General features: G+C 45.1%; 1 protein-coding gene across 2 annotated transcripts in view; it reads left to right on the forward strand.

Annotated features, from left to right (window-relative positions):
* Positions 1-17,501, forward strand: part of RASGRP1 (RAS guanyl releasing protein 1) — a 78,343-nt gene that overhangs the window by 38,775 nt on the left and 22,067 nt on the right. For both annotated transcript variants that reach the window (XM_081795885.1, XM_060618985.3), the window contains exons 3-6: positions 5,203-5,308; positions 10,980-11,042; positions 12,011-12,142; positions 14,250-14,403. In XM_081795885.1, the coding sequence (XP_081652011.1) occupies positions 5,203-5,308; positions 10,980-11,042; positions 12,011-12,142; positions 14,250-14,403 (455 nt within the window). The remainder of the gene's footprint in view (positions 1-5,202; positions 5,309-10,979; positions 11,043-12,010; positions 12,143-14,249; positions 14,404-17,501) is intronic.

Genomic DNA, 17,501 nt, shown 5'->3' on the forward strand with positions numbered 1-17,501 from the left:
CCCAGGACACTTCTAAGCCCCTTCCCCCAATACGTGAGCATGCACGGAAAGATGCCGGCCAGCCACAAAGAACATAGCAAGCGTGTCTATACTGAAAAAGCCTGTGACTGTGTCTGTAGCTCCTGTGATATTCCAGTGCATACCCTACAAATATGTTTCAGTTCCCCTGCTTTTTACCTTAGTATTTGGAACATGATGCTACTACCCTGGTGAGGAACGGAGCATTATAAAAACTATATTGTCAGATGCTGAACTGAAAAGTTATCCCCTCATAACTGTGGTAAGATGTGATTGCATTAGCCCCTTACCCCCATTTTCCACTTTCTCAGTGTCAGTGATATTTTTCACGAAACTTTAAGGTCCCTGCTCCTTCACTGGAGACCCCGCAGTGTGACGTGCTGTGGCCAGCAGAATAAGGCAGAAGCGACAGCATGCCAGTTCCAAACCTAAGCTGAAGAGGCCTTCAGTATTTCCAGATGCCCTTTGGTGCCCTGCCGTCACCATGAAAGAACATACCGCAACTAGCCCACTGGTCCAGGGCAGCTGGGAGGTCTGCAGAACAGAGGCCCCCAGCAAAGCCCAGCCTCTATGTGCCGATCCCCTGTCCACAGCCAATTCATAGCACTTGAGAAAAAATAATTGATTACTTTCTGAAGTCACTGAGTGTTGGGTGGTTTGTTATCTGGAATTTTTGTGGCAAGAGATAACCATTACAGAAGTTAAGCCAGAAAACAGAGAGAGGAAAACTAACCAGTTCCGTGTAGTTGCTGTACAAACACATTTGCCGTGAGCATTTTTACCACAAGCATTTTCACTGCATAACTAATCAGCTGAAACACAATTTTCCAAAAAAGATAAAATCACAAAAAAAAAAAAACAGAAGAGGGACATTCATTAAAAACATGAAAAATGAATAACAAAATTAAAAACAGTATTGCAAAATACAAAATGTTTGAGTACGTTTAAAATATGTGTTGGCCATACTGTGCAAATAACTGAGTTTATTTTGTGTATTACATCTAAGCATAGTCTTCAAAGTCTTTCATTCATAGTATTATCCTTTTTTTTCTTTCTTTTGTTTGATTTGTGGCTAAAATTTCTTCCTTCATTAAGAGAGGTATCCATTTCGAAATACTAGGATGCATACTTGTAGCTGAGATTTGTATTGCGTTTTGAAAGCCTTCTCCACTGTCGCTTGTCCTTGGCATATTGTCACATGTCCACTAGCAGACATTCCAAGTTTGGCTGGAAATGTAGGTTCAAAACTCTGCCACTGTATAGACCATTATGAGGGCTGAGCTTTATAGCCTGTAAAATGGAAGTGCTGCATGAAGGAGAGATGAGGCCAAACTGTCCACCAGTTATTTTTTCAATGTTTGTTTATTTATTTTTTGAGAGACAGAGTGCGAGCAGGGGAGGGACAGAGAGAGAGGGAGACACACAATCTGAAGGAGGCTCCAGGCTCCGAGCTGTCAGCACAGAGCCCAACGCAGGGCTCAAACTCGAAAACTGCGAGATCATGACCTGAGCCGAAGTCAGATGCTTAACCTACTGAGCCACCCAGGTGCCCTCTGGTTAGTTTTTTAAATCTTGTACGACAAAATGGCCTTAAAGACTATTAGTTTTGTGGCAAAAACACTTGTGGGCCAAGATGCTCGTGGTGAAAATGCCCAACATGATATTAACCCTTCCTCACTAAGTTGAGAAGAATTGATGAAAGAGTAACAGAACTATAACCAGCCTAACTGAATACTTCATAAAGATGATTTGCCAAGTTTTGTTTTTTTCTTTTTAAAGTTCATTTATTTTGGAGAGAGGGGGAGAGAGTATGAGCAGGGCAATGGCAGAGAGAGGGAGAGAGAGAATCCCAAACAGGCTCCGTGCCATCATCAGTCCAATGCAGGGCTCGATCCCGCAAACCATGAGATCATTACCTGAGCTGAAATCAAGATTTGGATGCTCTGACTGAGCCACCTAGGTGCCCCAGTTTCTCAAGTTGTAACCTTGAGAAAACAAGTGTGTAGATTATGCATCTCATCAGCAAAATAGCTCATGACAAAGCAAACTGAATATCCAAAAACATGAAAAGTTAAGGGTTCTCCTGTTTCATACAGTTCACTCATTGACTCAACAACTATTTAATGAATACCTGCCATGTATCCTCCTTGTTCTAGGCCCTGGAAATATGGTCATGGGAAAAACAGACAGGGCTCAGGTCTCATGAAGCGTATATTTCTAGTGGAGACTCAGAAAATAACAAACAAAAAGATAACTTCTAATAATGGATGATAAGTGCTGTGCAGAATCTCAGGCAGGGGAATGGCCACCTCAGGTGGTTCAAGGAAGACCTCTCCAAGGATGTGATGTTGAAACTGAGACCCGAATGACATGAATAGGCCAAGAGAAAAAAAGACCACATTGCAGGAAATATCAAATGCAAAGGCCATAAGGTGCATGAATAACCTTGGAAGGTCTGCGGTGTAAATAGAGGGATGGAGAGGAGTGATGTGGTGTGAAATGAAGTGGGGGATAGTAGAACGGGGCAGAACATATGGAACTTCACTGGCTACAGCAAGGATTTTGTGTTTTGTTACAAGTGTAATGGAATCCATGAAAGTGTATGAAGGACATGACCTGGTATATGGGTTTTAGGGGCTCACTCCTGGCGTGTGTGTGGAGAATGGATTATAGGGGGACAAGACGGGAAGCAGGGGGTCTTTTAGGTCACTCTTGGTCACGTGATACTGGTGACATTTTGCAAGTAGAATTCAAGACTTGCTGATGGATTGTGTGTGAGGGAAAGTGACAAATTAAGGATGACTCCTAGGTTTTCTGTTGGGGTAACTGAGTGTAGTTGGTGCTGTCATTTCCTGAGAGGAGGAGGAGGAGGAATGGGCTGGGGGGGAGAGAGAGAGAGAGAGAGGTCAAGAGTTTTGTTGGGATGAGTTAGTTAAGTTTGAAATTGGACGTCTGAGTAACTTTGCCAAGGAGGATGTTGGACATGTTAGTTTGGTACTCAGGCTACAGATAAGAGTTGGGCAGTCATCAGCAAATAGATGTGGGATTTTAGCCATAGGAGTAGATGAGTTCACCTAGAAGAAAGTTAAAAAGTTAAAATTTTCAATTTAAAATTTAACAAGTTTCAAAATTTTTAAATTATTTTGAAAAGAAGTGGGAGGATTAAGCCACAGAGCATGGTGACATTTAAATGCTCAGCAGAGGAAGAGGAGACAGAAGACGAGCGTGAGAGAGAAACTGAGACAGTGTGATGTCGTGGAAGCCAAGAGAAGCAAGTGTTCCGGGAAAGATGGTTGTCAACTTAGGTTGGGTTGGGCTGAATGCAACTTGACTCATAAAGTTAACATGAAGCCAGAGAAAGAAACTATTGGATTTGGTGACCCTGAGAATAAAATATTTAGTGGGAGGACGGAGATAAAAGTCAAAATGGGACGGTTGAAAATAAATGGCAGGTGAGAAATTGATGACAGGTTCTGCTACAAAGGGGAACAGAGAAACGGAGAAGTCTTAGAGGTGGTGAGAGCTTAAGGTTTTGTTTCATTTTGTTTTAAATAGGAGATTGGGGCAAGGCGGGGGTAATGTTTAAATGCCATGGGTAAGTAAGGCAGGAGAGAGAGAAGAGTTGAGAATGCAGGAGAGAAAGTGGGCGAAGGCAGGATCATCACCCTAGAGAACGGAGGAGACCCCAGGCATGGTGGAAACCATGGCCTCTGCGAGGCCTCTCATGGAAATGGGAGGGCAGGCAGTGAGAGTAAGAGCATGCGCACGAATTGGCGGGGTTGGTGAGGGGAAGGTAAGTGATCATGTCCATTCACTCATATTTTCTCAGTGAACTGTGACTTCAGGTCATCATTTGAGGATGAGCCAGGACTTTCTGAATCCTGAGCCCCATGTCCTTCATTTATCATTTGGTGCCCTCAGAGAGATGAAATGGCAGGGCAAGTCGTGTCTGTTCTTCCATCTGATACTGTGCCCGGAATCATTCAAGTTCCCGTCAGAGAAGCGAATTCATGTGGTTTGTTTAAATGAAAGCACTCAAACGAAGGAACTCCTCACAGAGATGAGGATGCTGTTAAGGGACGCTGCACCCAGGCTGTCAACAACCACAAGTTACCCCCCACCCCCATCGCCACCACCTAGGGCCACAGGGTCAAGGAAGATTAAAAGTGTTAGATCCAATGAGAGCTGGAGTCATGGGGAAGTGGCCAGCCAGTGTGGTCATTCATTGAAGAGGCCTATAGCTGCTATCAGGGAAGTAGCGCCAAAGCAGAGAGGGGATGAGAGAGAAATATCTTGAGTCCTCCCCCCTCGCATCTGTTGCTGATGCTTCCCCATGGCTGAACCCAACTGGAAGCTGGCTGGCAAGGGTTATGCAATCCATGGTGAAGGACAGAGAATAGATCTGGCCGCAAATAACCAATACTTCAGGCCACAGCTGTTGAAAAGATTTTGAAAACCACTCCAAGGGGAGTATTTACACCCAATGCCATGTATAGAATGCATCTCGTTATTTGGTTCCTGCTGAGACTTGGAAAACCTAGCTAGCCATGATCTTTGAAGTGAACCATCATGGATACTTGTAACCCACCCATAAATCTCCAAATGTAATGTTTGTCCATAGTCTTCCTCCTTTATTTTCATCCAGAGGCATATTGCTCTGAAACTAGGAAAGCTTGTTCAGGGCCCCTCACTGGCGTGAATACCTTCCAAGGCCATGGGAGAGCCACAGTCGTATATTCTTGCCATCGTGTGTTCTTGTCAATTTTACAAAAGTAGTATGTTTAACTGTAATCTGTTAAGACTGTGTTTTTTCACTCTGACCCTAGAAAGCCCCCCCCCCATTATATGCACTTTAGGCCCCACAAAACTTGTATCTGCTTCTGCTTCCAACAGAGGCTCAAGGATACAGTGCAAATTTTATCCCTTTCCCAAAATTCTCCCATCTTTCGGGTGGGGTGGTTAAAGAACATCAAAATGGACAATTTGGGAAGCGGGGAATGCAGCAGAAGGGTAAGAAGCAGAGAAGGGAGGGGTGTGCAGTGCTCAAGACAGGGGAGAAGAGCACTGTGTGGAGCACCCCCTCTCTGGCCGTCCACCTTCAAGTGACGGAGGGTTGTCACGTGTCCCGCAGGGGACTCATTTCTCACGGGGGCCTTGCTCAGATGCTGCTCTTTATGCTTTCAGATGCAGATGGAAACCTGTGTCGAAGTAACCAACTGTTGCAAGTCATGCTGGCCATGCACCGAATTATCATTTCCTCTGCTGAACTGCTCCAGAAAGTTGTCACCCTATATCCTTTAGCACAGTAGCTGATGGTCCCCAAGCGGGATTCATTCAAAAGTATTTCAAATCTTGAGATTCGAAATTTGCTTTCATGTTGATTGGTTTGGAATAACCCTGAGTGGTAAATGGGTCCAAATGTCCTTTGAGAGGTATGGGGTTTGTCTGTGTGTCTTGGGTGTCCGCGTGCACATGCACACGTATGTGTCACTTCTGTTGGGTGGGGCCGTGTTAGCAATGCTGATTTCTCTGGCAAGTAGTCAAAGCAATGGGCAAACACAGTGGTCTTCAGCATGTCTGGCTAGTAAAAATACATGTCCTATAGGTTAGTAAGAATCCCTGTTCATCCTGTGCAAACTGACGGGGGGGTGCAGTCATAACTCAGATGAGAAACTGGCTTTCCTGTCCAATTCCTCAATTTTCCCCAGGTTCTGGAAAGAGCTGCACGACACCCCAGTAGCTGGAGTCTGCTGGTGCTTCTGCTTCAGGCAGAGATGGCTCTCAGCCCAGCAAACCTGGCTGGATTTTAACTGTCTTACGGGGTGCAAAGTGAGTAGGGTGGAGAAGGAGCCTGCCCTCTCCTGCTCGCGGAGCACAGTGTAAGCTGTGGCTGTAGTTGGGGTGAGACCGTTGAGCACCTGAAGCCCGGGTCCCTGGCACTGAGTCACGAGTGGTGGCTCTTCTGATCCTTTACCCCTCCCCTGACCCCCCTCCCATTTCATCTCATGGCACACCAGAAGGTAAAAGCCACCAGAAGAGACTGAATCTCTTCTATAACCCTACTTATAAATCTTTACGTTTCAGATCAAAGGAGATGTTTCCAGCAGCATTCCAAGGGAAGAGCATTGGGAGGGGTCTCTGTAATAAGAGGTGCAGGTCGTAAGTGGGTGTCTGGTCTGCAGAGAATTTTTAAACCGTCATAAAGCTGACTCACAGTCTTCTGACTTTTTGTTAACTCCACGTACCAACAGTTCTAAACAGTATCAGTGATTAAAAACTCCTCAGTGAAACACTTGTTGGTCTAGGGACTCAATTGTGCCCCTGGCTGTCCCCATGGTGGGCAGACCCTCTCCCCTCCCCCTGGTCTCTCCCACCCCCCAAAGGTTTGACCCCTCACCCCTGTCCCTTTCCTCCACTTTCACCTCTGCCTCCTCAATGGCACCTGCCCCTTAGCCTAAGCATTCAAGTCTCCCCAACCTAAAAATAAACTTCTCAGCCCTGCCTTCCCTCTGTTCCATTGTTAGGGTTAGAAATTTGATGCACAAATGTCTTAAAATAGTCTGCACTCACTATCTCCAATCTCTCAACTCCCACTCACTCCTTAACTGAGCCTGGGCCCCCGCCCGTGCTCAGACTTTCCTCTGATGTCACCAGTGGCCTCCTGGTGGCACCAGTGGCCTCCTGGTGGCTAAGGCCAGGGGCTCTTTTCTGTCCTTGCTTACTCCGGGCTTTGTGGACAATCTCCTGCTTCTCCAAACCCTTTCCCGCAGGGCTCCCAGGCGGTGCCCCCTGGCTCTCCTCCTTCCTGAGCCGCCCCTCCTCTGACTTCCCATCTGGCACCTTCTCTGAGCACATCTTAAATAAGGGGACAGTGTCCTGGTTTACTTCTCACTCTACCTCCTTCCTGGGTGATTCCCCACCAGGCTCTCCACCTCCATCCTTTGGTGCCATGGACTTTCAAATCTATATTTCTTTAACCCAAGCCATTTTGTAAAAAATATCTGGACTAATTTGTCCTGCCAACACTTGGATCTTAATATGCTCAAGCCTTAATTCGTTTTCTCACCAGCTTCATCTCCAACTACTGCCCATTAATTCTGCTCTGACACCTGCAGTTTCAGTTTCAGTTTCAGTTTCAGTTTCAGTGCATGGTGTCATCGCCCATCCAATCGCCCCAACCAGAAACCTCAGAAGCACACTTGACTCCTCCCTGCCTTTCACCTCCTACAGAGTCCACTACTCAGTCCCAGGGCTTCTCCTTCAGAAATGACTCTTAGCTGTTTTCTTCTCTCCCCCTGCCCCGCCCCCCCTCCCCCCCCCCCCCGCCACTCAGGGCTTCATGTGGGCCTCCATCTTCTCTCCTAGGCCCCTCTCTGGGACTGCTGTTCTCCCCCACGTGCCAGTTCACAAGCCACCTTGGACGTTACTTTCCGGAGAAGCACGTCACATAAGCCCGTTGCTCCAGAGCCCCTGTAGGCTGCACGGGTAACGCCCCACTCCTCAGCTGCCAGGACAAGGCCTCCACAGTCTGAGTCGGGGTGTCCGTTCAGCTCCACCCTGCAGCTCTCCCAGAAGCCCTTTCTTCCCGACCTGGAACTGCTCAGTACACCTGTGCCTGGGATGCCTTTGCCTCCCTCATTGCCTAGCAAGCAGACTCTTTCAGGATCCTTCTGTGAAGTCTTTCCTGACCTTTTCAGGCCTCCACACACCCCTCCCTTTTAAAGATACATCTAGTGTTTTTAAATAATGCTTTGAAAATCTAATTCCTGTGACTTTAGTTTTGTATTGCTAAAGTCATTGTGTCTCACCTCTCTGGTCCGGATGTAACCTGCCTTGAAAAGCTTTCCATCCGTGACTGCAAAAAGTGTGAGGTATTTCTATTCTGTTAGCTAAGTAAATTGACCTACCAAGACTTCTGTCTGAGTTTTGCCAGTGTGATACATATGTGCTCTGATCTTTATAGATGACTGTTTCAAGTCGATTGCTGAAACTTTGCGTCTAGCTGCTGTTTGATTTGTGTTAGTAATATAGGAAGTTGCAAAGGTACTAAAAATTAATTTGATTACAAGTCAACTTAAGAAAAATATATAAATTTTTAACATATATTAAAAATATATATGCTGTAACTTATCCACTTACATGTCTCCTCTACTAATCTGTGTGTCCATCGACATCAGGAACCAAAGCTTATTTATCTTTGTTTCTCTAGAACTTAGCTCAGGGACCATCTCATGATTGGATACAACAAATGTTGCCTTACCATTCATGGAAAAACATTGGATACTCTTTCTATATTGGGACTTTTAGGTGAAAAACTCAAGCTTTGCTCAGGTCTGGGGTGGTGAAAGAGATTCTAAGAAGGGAATATGAAATAAGACTGCCTACCATTGAAACCCAGGTTAAACACTGGAGGCAGAATGATTTTCTCTTCATGTGTCTGTCTCTGTTTTCTGACCTGGGAGTAATAGAATTATTAGTTAAATAAGCTAAGGGTTTCCTGTTGTTTCCTGATTTTTCACTGTTAAAAAAAAAAAAAAGATTGGGATTTTGAAACATGCTTTGAATGGCTCAAATGCCTGAAAAGTACAGTCAGAACTGTACTGTACTTCATAGTCCTGGTACCAGCTGTGAAGAGAAGGAAAATGCGTGGAGCCTGAAGCTTCCAGCAAACAATGACCTTAAGCCTTGCAAGGCAGACAGACCCCTGAGCCTCTTTTACTGGCCTGCATATACTGGGTGTTCCCCTTCTCTCCCAAAGGGAGAAAGCGGGTGCTCTGCCTCACTTCAGGGCTGCCTTCGCTATGGTTTAGGGGCTCTGATGAGCGGGGAGGTTCTGCCCTTAAGATGGGGGCCCTGCCTGCCTGCCCTCTGCATGCGGAGCACCCGCATGCACACTGACCGGTTCACACAGGTTCTGCCCCGCCCTCGGCCCTCGTTCACAGGGATGGATGGTCAAAGGGAGGGAAGGACAGGGAGTGACTGGGAGGAAGAAAAGTCCATAGTAAAGGGCACCATGTTGATTTATAGATCTACTTGGTTGTTTTAAAGGAGAAGTATGTTTTCTCTGCCTTCCCCATTAGAAAGGAAGACAAAAATTTCGAGAAGTACATCAAGTAATAGAAGTATAGAACCTGAGACCTATTGATCTGGAATGTGCCTTGTGCTTGAATCTCTTGGCACTGAAGGCAGACATTTCCTCAGCAGTGCAGCATAAGAAATGTAAAGTCATTCTGGTTCACTCTTTTATGCCCAAAGAAAGGCAGTCATCAAAGCCTTTTATTGCATGCAGTTTGCTGGTTTCCTGGGGTTTTTATTTTTATTGTCCATGTTGTTATGCACGTGGGTTTTTGTGTTTTGTTTTTGTTTTGGTGCTTCTGGAGACAGATTTTATAGGCAGTGAATCTATTAAAATTTAGTTTTTAAATTCAAGTCATTTTGTTAAAAGTACAAATTTTACAACCATAGCTCTTCTTTAGGGATTCAGGTTTAGCTTGCAAATATTATTCTTTCTATAAGCCTAACATGTTTCACCAAGCATTTTTAAGGGACCTTGAAAAATGTTTGGTTAATTTGAATAATGGTAATTAAGTACTTCCAATGGTTTTAAACTACAATTATGAATTTTAAATTTTGGATTATTTTTAAATACTTAAGATGCCTTCCTGAATTCTAAATGGTTTTTATAATAGTACATTGAAGTTATAAACAGTTACCATTATTTTAGAAGTTCCAAAACTATGATTAAACTTAGTAAGATTTCAGTTTAAAAGCACAAGTCTAAAGCACTTAATTATACATTCCAAATCAAAGTTTCAAGACTATCGTTCTAATATGCTCTAAAATATTATAGGGAGACAAAATCCCCAAATGCTCAGATTCCTTCCTAATCAAAAAATACTAATCCTAAGATGTGGACTTTCCCTTTTCTGTATTTACGTGTGAGTTTTTCAGAGGTTTAGGATACACATTCCCACTGAAGGAAGACCACTCCGTCCCATTGAGATCTCTGCCATCTTACTCACTGGCCTCCTCACTGGACTACTCCTACTGCATTCCCAGTAGGGCCTGGGAATCACCGAACCCTGTATTGCAGTTATGGTGGCACAGTTTTTAACAGGGAAAGAAGGCATCGCCTTGCGGGGGCGCACAGTGCACATACCAGCCTGATTCCTCAGTCTGTCGACCAAACATGGTAGATCCACCTAGGTTCACCATTGGATTGGATTTTGCATTTCTTTGGCTCATAAAAGAAATATTCTTCCCATGTATTTCTAAAGACCTGCAAACTTAATGGGATCTTACTATTCTTTGATATTCTTAGGATGGCACCCTTCTCATGGAATATTCCGAATGCCATGGATCCTTAAACGTGATCAATGATTGTATTTTGGATTGTTCACATGGCTTTGTCTGACTTGCCATCACAACTTACGAGGTCCATCTACTGAGCCCCTTAGGCGCATATGTTACCATTTTTCACATTACTGCTTTTAATTATCATGACAATATATCTGAATATTCATTCCCCTTCTAACTTAGAGCACAAATTGTTTATCCATTACTGGAATCACTTTAAAAGAGAGGGGCTCCTCTTTTTAAGTTGTTTCAGTGGGAGTCCTCATCTCTTGGGCATGGGCAGGAGGCCTTTTGCCCCTTCACTTCATAGAGGCCACTTGTGCTGGGACCTTTCCATGCTGTTGGCTTCCCACTTTTCCTTCTGCAAAGGACTTCTCCTTCTTTCCACAAGCCATTTCAGTGTGGGCTACATGGAAGGTCACCACTGTCACCCTTCCAAGGTGATAATATGCAGACAGCTGCACACATCAAGTTGGTTTTTATCCTATGGCCAGAAAGAGAAGAAAACATCTGGGAGGGGGGTAGTTTTAGCAAATACTTCCACAGATAAGAAGTTGTTTGGTTTCTGTAACAGAGGCTTTTATTTCCCTTAACCACAGCCCTACCTATAAGGATGCCTTGGCAAAGAATTCGCCAGGGCTTTGCCTGAAGATCTGCTATTTTGTAAGGTAATGTTTGTGGGTGCAGTTCGGACTTGTGGAGCGGGCGGAAATGAAAGACTGAAGCAAGGGGTGTTAGTTTTTTCCTTGTGCTCCCCACCTATCCTGTCCTGTCCATACATCACCTCTGGGAGACTGGAAAGGGCAGTGCTGCGTGCTGGAGATCCCTTATTGGAGCAGTGTTTTTCTAGCATGGCTGAGCTTTACTATTTCATACCAGCCTTTTCTTCAGTCTGATAGCATTTTGATATCAAATGGCAGTAGGGAGAGATACAGAGATAAGGAAGGATCTCTTCTCTTTTTCATTTTTATTCCTAATTATAAAAGTAACACAGGTCATATTAGAGCATTTTGAAAATACAGAAGAGAGGGTAACTTTAGTAATAGTTATTCATATCCCACCCCACATTTTGGGATATTTCCTCTGTCCTTTTTCTAAGCAGATTTTTTTTAACATAGCTGAGATCAAAATACATATAGAATTTTGTGTCCTATATTTTTCACTTGACTTCATATCATAGGAATCTTCTTCTGTCATTAAAAACTTTTTGTAGACAGTATTTTTAATGGCCATATAATATTGTGAGATCTGATAGAGTGTAACTTACATGTGCACTACCCTGTCTTTGGACATTTGGTCTGTCTGTAGCTGTGCTCCTTCTAATTATCTGTGATACACATGCTTGTGCCTAAATCTTTGTCATGGCTTTTTCTGTTATGACTCGCCCCTCCTATCACAGCATGCCGGTGTGCAGGGGCAGAGGACTGCCAGCAGGTGGTTTTCTTCCCATCCCCCACCCCCTCATATTCTGTATATAGAATATATATTCTGTGTTCCCAGGCATGTAGAAGGACAGGCCAGCCTCTGTGTCTTCCTCATTCCTCTTCATGGGGAAGAACCCACCAAAGCACGAGTCCTCGGCTGCAGTTTTGGATTGTTTTTTTTTTTTTTTTTTTTTTTAACTCCCACCTTTTAGGTACTGGATAACAGAATTCTGGATCATGTTTAAAATGGATGCCAGCTTGACACACACCATGGAGGAGTTCCAGGAACTGGTGAAGGCCAACGGGGAGGAGCTACACCGCCGTCTGATTGACACGACCCAGATGTGAGTGTCCGGGTTCGGGCTCGCCTTTCCAAACCACCCCCCCTTCTGTGCCGCCTCTGACAGCTGCTCTTGGCCCACTCGGAGAAGCCCCTCACACAGGCTCAGATTGCATCTGATCGGCTGAAAAGTGAAAAGACTGACATTTAATAGGAAAGCAGATAAAGCTATATAAGTGACTAATATCCAAGAGCAGAAGAAAAAAAAAGTCCCAGTGGAAAAGAAATCAGGTAGCAAGGTACTGACTAAAATGCACCCAGGTCCTGAGAAACTGAAAGCACCTGCCTAAGCTTCCTCAGCAGCACATGCCTCAGGTGTGGGCCCTTGTCAGTGAGGAAGGGGCGGTGCAAAAATGCATTGAGGGTTTCTAACCTGTATGGGTGTCCACGACAGACGCTTAGACTTGCAGAGATGGGAAGGCTCACAGGAATATTTCAGATCATACCTTGGATTTCCTATCTATGAGACTGGCCCACTCTGGAAGCAGGAGAGCCTTTCCTAAGTCAGGGAGAGGACCATGCACACACACACTGCGTGCTAAGGTTTTCTCAGTATGGCCACTTTGTTTTGGAATAATACACATCCCTGGAATATAGACTTCTAGGATTGAAGCATATTCTGGAGATCATTTCATCCAACACCCCAGGAAATGGAGGCTTGGCAAGGTCATTTGGGGTCACACAGTTAGTGGCAGAGCCGAAGCAGGACTGTGACAGCCCTGGCAATGTGCTGTCCCATAGCCACACAGAAATGACTTCAGAATCACATTTCACAGCCCCAAATATTTTTCTGTATGCCAGTTTGGATTCTCTGTACTTCTCTGCTTAGAATTTACAACTTGAAAGATAAAATTTCACAGAGTGGTGCCTTGGTGGCTCAGTCGGTTAAGTGTCAGACTTCGGCTCAGGTCATGATCTCACAGTTCCTGGGTTCGAGCCCCACGCTGGGCTCTGTGCTGTCAGTGCAGAGACTGCTTCAGACCCTCTGTCTCCCTCTCTGCCCCTGCCCCACTCACACACTCTCTCTCTCAAAAATAAATAAATTTTTAAAAAACTTAAAAACAAAAATTTTTAATATAAAATAAAATTTCAAAGTAACAGTGTTCTCTTTTTAAAGTTATAGAACCTGGGGCACAGGGCAGTTCTCACACCCCAGTGTCTTCGTCCCAGTATGTACCTAGCTGGCTTTTTTCTACCAGGATTTCCCACAGTAAGTTCTTTGGGAAGTAGTCAGTAGGATAGTGCCTGACTAGATCTGCTTGAGAGGTAGTGAGTGAAGCTTCCCTTTTGCAGCACATCTCACCCTGTAAAGTGTTCATTAGCCAACGGGGCTACAGAATCTGTAGCATTTCCCAGACTCATTTGAGCACAGAACCCTTTGTCAAGAGACAGGGTGCTCCTAAATACCAGTTTGGGAAACACAGATGTTCACCCTGCTGCCTCTCAAAATATGGCTGCTTCCTTCTGCTAACTTAGGGAAATTGAAACACACCGATCGATTATAAGAAATTATAAGAATTACAAGAAAATGTAGGGATTGGGGGGGCACTCTAGGGTTAGGTAGGCTTCCTTGGTCATTGCAGTGGCTGGGAATATCTGAGGGAAATGCCACAAGTCTGCTCAGAGTGACCACACATTTGTGCACGATTCCCTGAAGCACAGCTTCTCATCTCTGTGGTTCTCTGCGCTCTCCTGGCACCAAAGCTGAGATCTCCAACCCAAAGAGAGAGTCCCCATCACCATCAGGAGAACGAAGGGATACATGGAGGGCATGGAGACAGCAGACATGCCAGGGCACAAAGGAAAGCAAGGATGAAAGGCCAGGAAACTGTGACCAATGCCCGAGACTGTCTTTCCCACGGCCTTAAAGTAGACACATTCTACCCAGTTCCCCTTGACATGTTCAGAAGGTTTGTTGAAAACAAGCAAGGCTTTCCTTGTTGATGCCCTAGAAAAAAAAGTTGATTTGAGAAAAGTATTAATGCTTTGTTTTGGTCGAAGACAGTTCGCTAACGGTGCTTTGTATATTCTTGTAGATTTACTCGAATTAAAAAATAATTCTGACTTACTCTTTTTCCCCATCTTCTCCCTTTCATGTTTGCCCCCAAAAGCAATGCCCGTGACTGGTCCAGGAAACTGACTCAAAGGATAAAATCGAACACCAGCAAGAAGCGTAAAGTCTCCCTGCTCTTTGACCACCTGGAACCAGAAGAGTTATCCGAGCACCTCACGTACCTTGAGTTCAAGTCCTTCCGGAGGATATCCGTATGTACCCAAGGGGCGGGAGGAAAACTTCCCTGTGCTGTTTCAGAAAATAAGCAGAGCAATTCAGCAGCTCATCTGCCATGTAACCCTGGAGTCCCTCCACCCCTCCAAAGCTCAGGCTTTCCCATCAGACTTTGTAGAGTCTGGAAAACGAGTACACTAGAAATTTCTTTGTTTCTCTGCTGTGTTCCTCAACTCCTGTCCTCCATGCCATCCCACCACTCACTCAGGTGAGAGTTCTGTGGGCACAGGTGACACCCTGCACGCATACATAGACAAGTATACACACGCACACGTACACACACACACACCTTACCCTTGATAACCATTAGGCTTCCAGATTTTTATTTTTTTTATTTTTTTATTTTTATTTTTTTTTTTGCATGGAAATATGTTTATTTGAACTACACTTACAGCAGTGGGACATTATATAGGATAATTGTGTATGCTGTAAAGCTTGTATATCCATACAAAAAAAAACCCGTGCAACTATTTGTGGGATAATAAGTGGATACCACTTTAAATTTTCCTTAAAAAAAAAAAAAAAATGAGGATATGTCCTTACAGAGTTTGATTCTAGGATAGGCTTTGAATAGCTCTGGGAAATCCTGAAATAAAGTATATACTAATTTTCTAGCCCAGAATATAGGCGAGTTCTTGACAGAGTGCTGACAGGGCCCAGCAGTCACCCATGATTCTAGAGATAAACCATGCTGACCCAAACCTTGCTCCTTAAAACTCCCTATGTGATACCAAAGAATGCTGGTTCTGTACAAGAGAACTTGTCGGCATGTCAGATGCCAACAGACCCTCGCTGGCCAGTATGCTTTCCTGAGAAATGACACCTGTCGTCCACTCTGTGTCCACCCCTGCCAAAAGACAGTCTTCAACTTTGCTCTAAAAATACAGACTACCTAGTTGCCAGATGCGTTTCTTAGAATGACCTGTGTTCCCCAGATGAGGGGACGGGCTGCTCAGAAAGTGGCCTAAACAAGGTCACTCGGCCTGTTAGACCAGGGCTGGGGCCGCATGACTCTTTGTCACTCAGCGCCAACTTATTGAGCCTGCTTGTGTCTGGAAGGAGAACTACAAACCAGGTTACAGAGTTATTTCATCTTTTCTCCCATGCTGTTGACATCGTCCCGTTTACACACAGCCGAGGGGCCATTCAGCCAGCCCCCCAACTCCCATGTGGAGACAAGCCTCCAAGCACTGATTCACTGGCAAACCAACCCCCGCCCCCCACCCCGACAGAACCACAGGCCCTGACTGGGAAGCTCCTCCCGGGGAGTTTCTATTTGGCAGTGCCTCCCGTGTCACAGGGAGGGACACTGAAAAGAGCCATTTATCACACGGGGAATCTGAGCTGTGCCAGGCCCCAGCTGGCGCGGTGGCTCCAGCAGGTCTCTGGGATGTCTGCACGACGCCAGTGCTCAGACGGGCAGAAGCGGAAGAAACTGCTGTTGAACTAGGACTCTGAGCTAGTGCTCTGCCCGAGTTGGGACCACATTCTATTTGCAAATGAAAACATCAGTTTAAATTTTTATTTCTTCGGGGTGGCATGATGCCTTCACAGAAGAGGACTTGGGGTATTTTGTTTTACCTACACAGTTCTAAGCAGTTTTCCCAAACAGTAGTGTCCCTCCAACATAGAGGTGGAGGGAAATTTCTCTCTGCTATGAACTGTCATTTGCTACTTCCTGCTTATTATAGTACTTATGACAGTACTACTTATATTTAAAAACAAGTGGATTCAGTGTTATAGAGAGAAGGGTATATGAATGTATTCACTGGAATGAGTCATGGGAACTTTGTCTCAGAACCAGTAAGATTGCTTATGTGTCCCTCTTTTGTTCTTTCATGGATTGATTGATTGATTTAGAAAGGGGGAGGGGGAGCCCATGGGGGAAGGGCAGAGAGAGAGAGAGAATCCTACGCAGGCCCCACAGCTCTCAGCGCAGAGCACTGCGTGGGACTCAAACTCACAAACCCTGATATCATGACCTGAGCCAAAACCGAGAGTCAGACGCTTAACTGACTGAGCCACCTGGGTGCCCCAACTTATGTGTCCATCTTGAGTACTTTTGGTCTGCTCTTATTTTTCCACCCATCAGCAATCACAGCACAGCAAAATGGGGCTCAGCTAATTTGCATGTATTTGGTTTAGGTTATGAGTTTTTCTCATAAGTGTATTGCTTACAAGTCAGGCAGGACTACGGTTCGTCTACTGAAGTAACAACCCCCCCGCCCCCACCCCGCCCAATCTCAGTGGTTTAACAAGGCAAGTTTATTTTTTACTGACAGTAGAAGGCTAATGTGGGTCAGCAGGGCCTCTGTGGATCCCAGTCACTCAGGGACCCAGAAGTAGGAGGCTTCATCTTGACACGAATTTCTGCCATCTCTGTGCCATTGGAAAGGCAACGCGGCACATCATTCACTGGCTCTTATATCTTTCCCTCAAAAGCCCCATCACTTGCACCCAATGTTCTCCTGGCTAAACCGTGTCACATCTGATTTCAAAGGGGAGTTCAGAAGCAGAGAGCTCAACATCCCTGGGAAACCGCACCAAAAGCTTCCACAGGCCTGCTAGAGCAGAGTAGACGACTCGTCCCTCGTGGTCATACTATCTGAACAGAGGATGGTTTGCGATAGGGACAAGATAGCTGCAATCATTGCTTAGACAGCGATCTCCTGACACATTTCCAGTTTCACATAAGCTGTTCACCGTCAGCCATAGTCAGTACCTTTGTCCACTTGGAAAACTGTGGTCACTATGTTGTAATAGCTAAGCAGGTTTCATGTACCCCACTCATGTGGCCTCTGCCTGAGCTGGTGAGTTGAAGGAAATCCAAACAGGTTTGTTTCAGCATGAGGTTAATAATTACCCTGTCAGTAGCACCTCACGTGTGCAGCGCTCTGAAAAGGTAAAGAGCTTTCACACATTGTTGTGTTCATTAACAATTCCGTGACCTGGATAGGCCAGATTTTATTCTCCCATCTTTTTAAGATGGTTGTTTATTTTTGAGAGGGAATGAGAGCATGAGCAGGGAAGGGGCAGAGAGAGAGGGAGAGGATCCGAAGCAGGCTCTGTGCTGACA

Source organism: Panthera onca, chromosome B3 (assembly GCF_046562875.1).
Source record: "Panthera onca isolate mPanOnc1 chromosome B3, mPanOnc1 haplotype 2, whole genome shotgun sequence".
NCBI lineage: Eukaryota > Metazoa > Chordata > Mammalia > Carnivora > Felidae > Panthera > Panthera onca.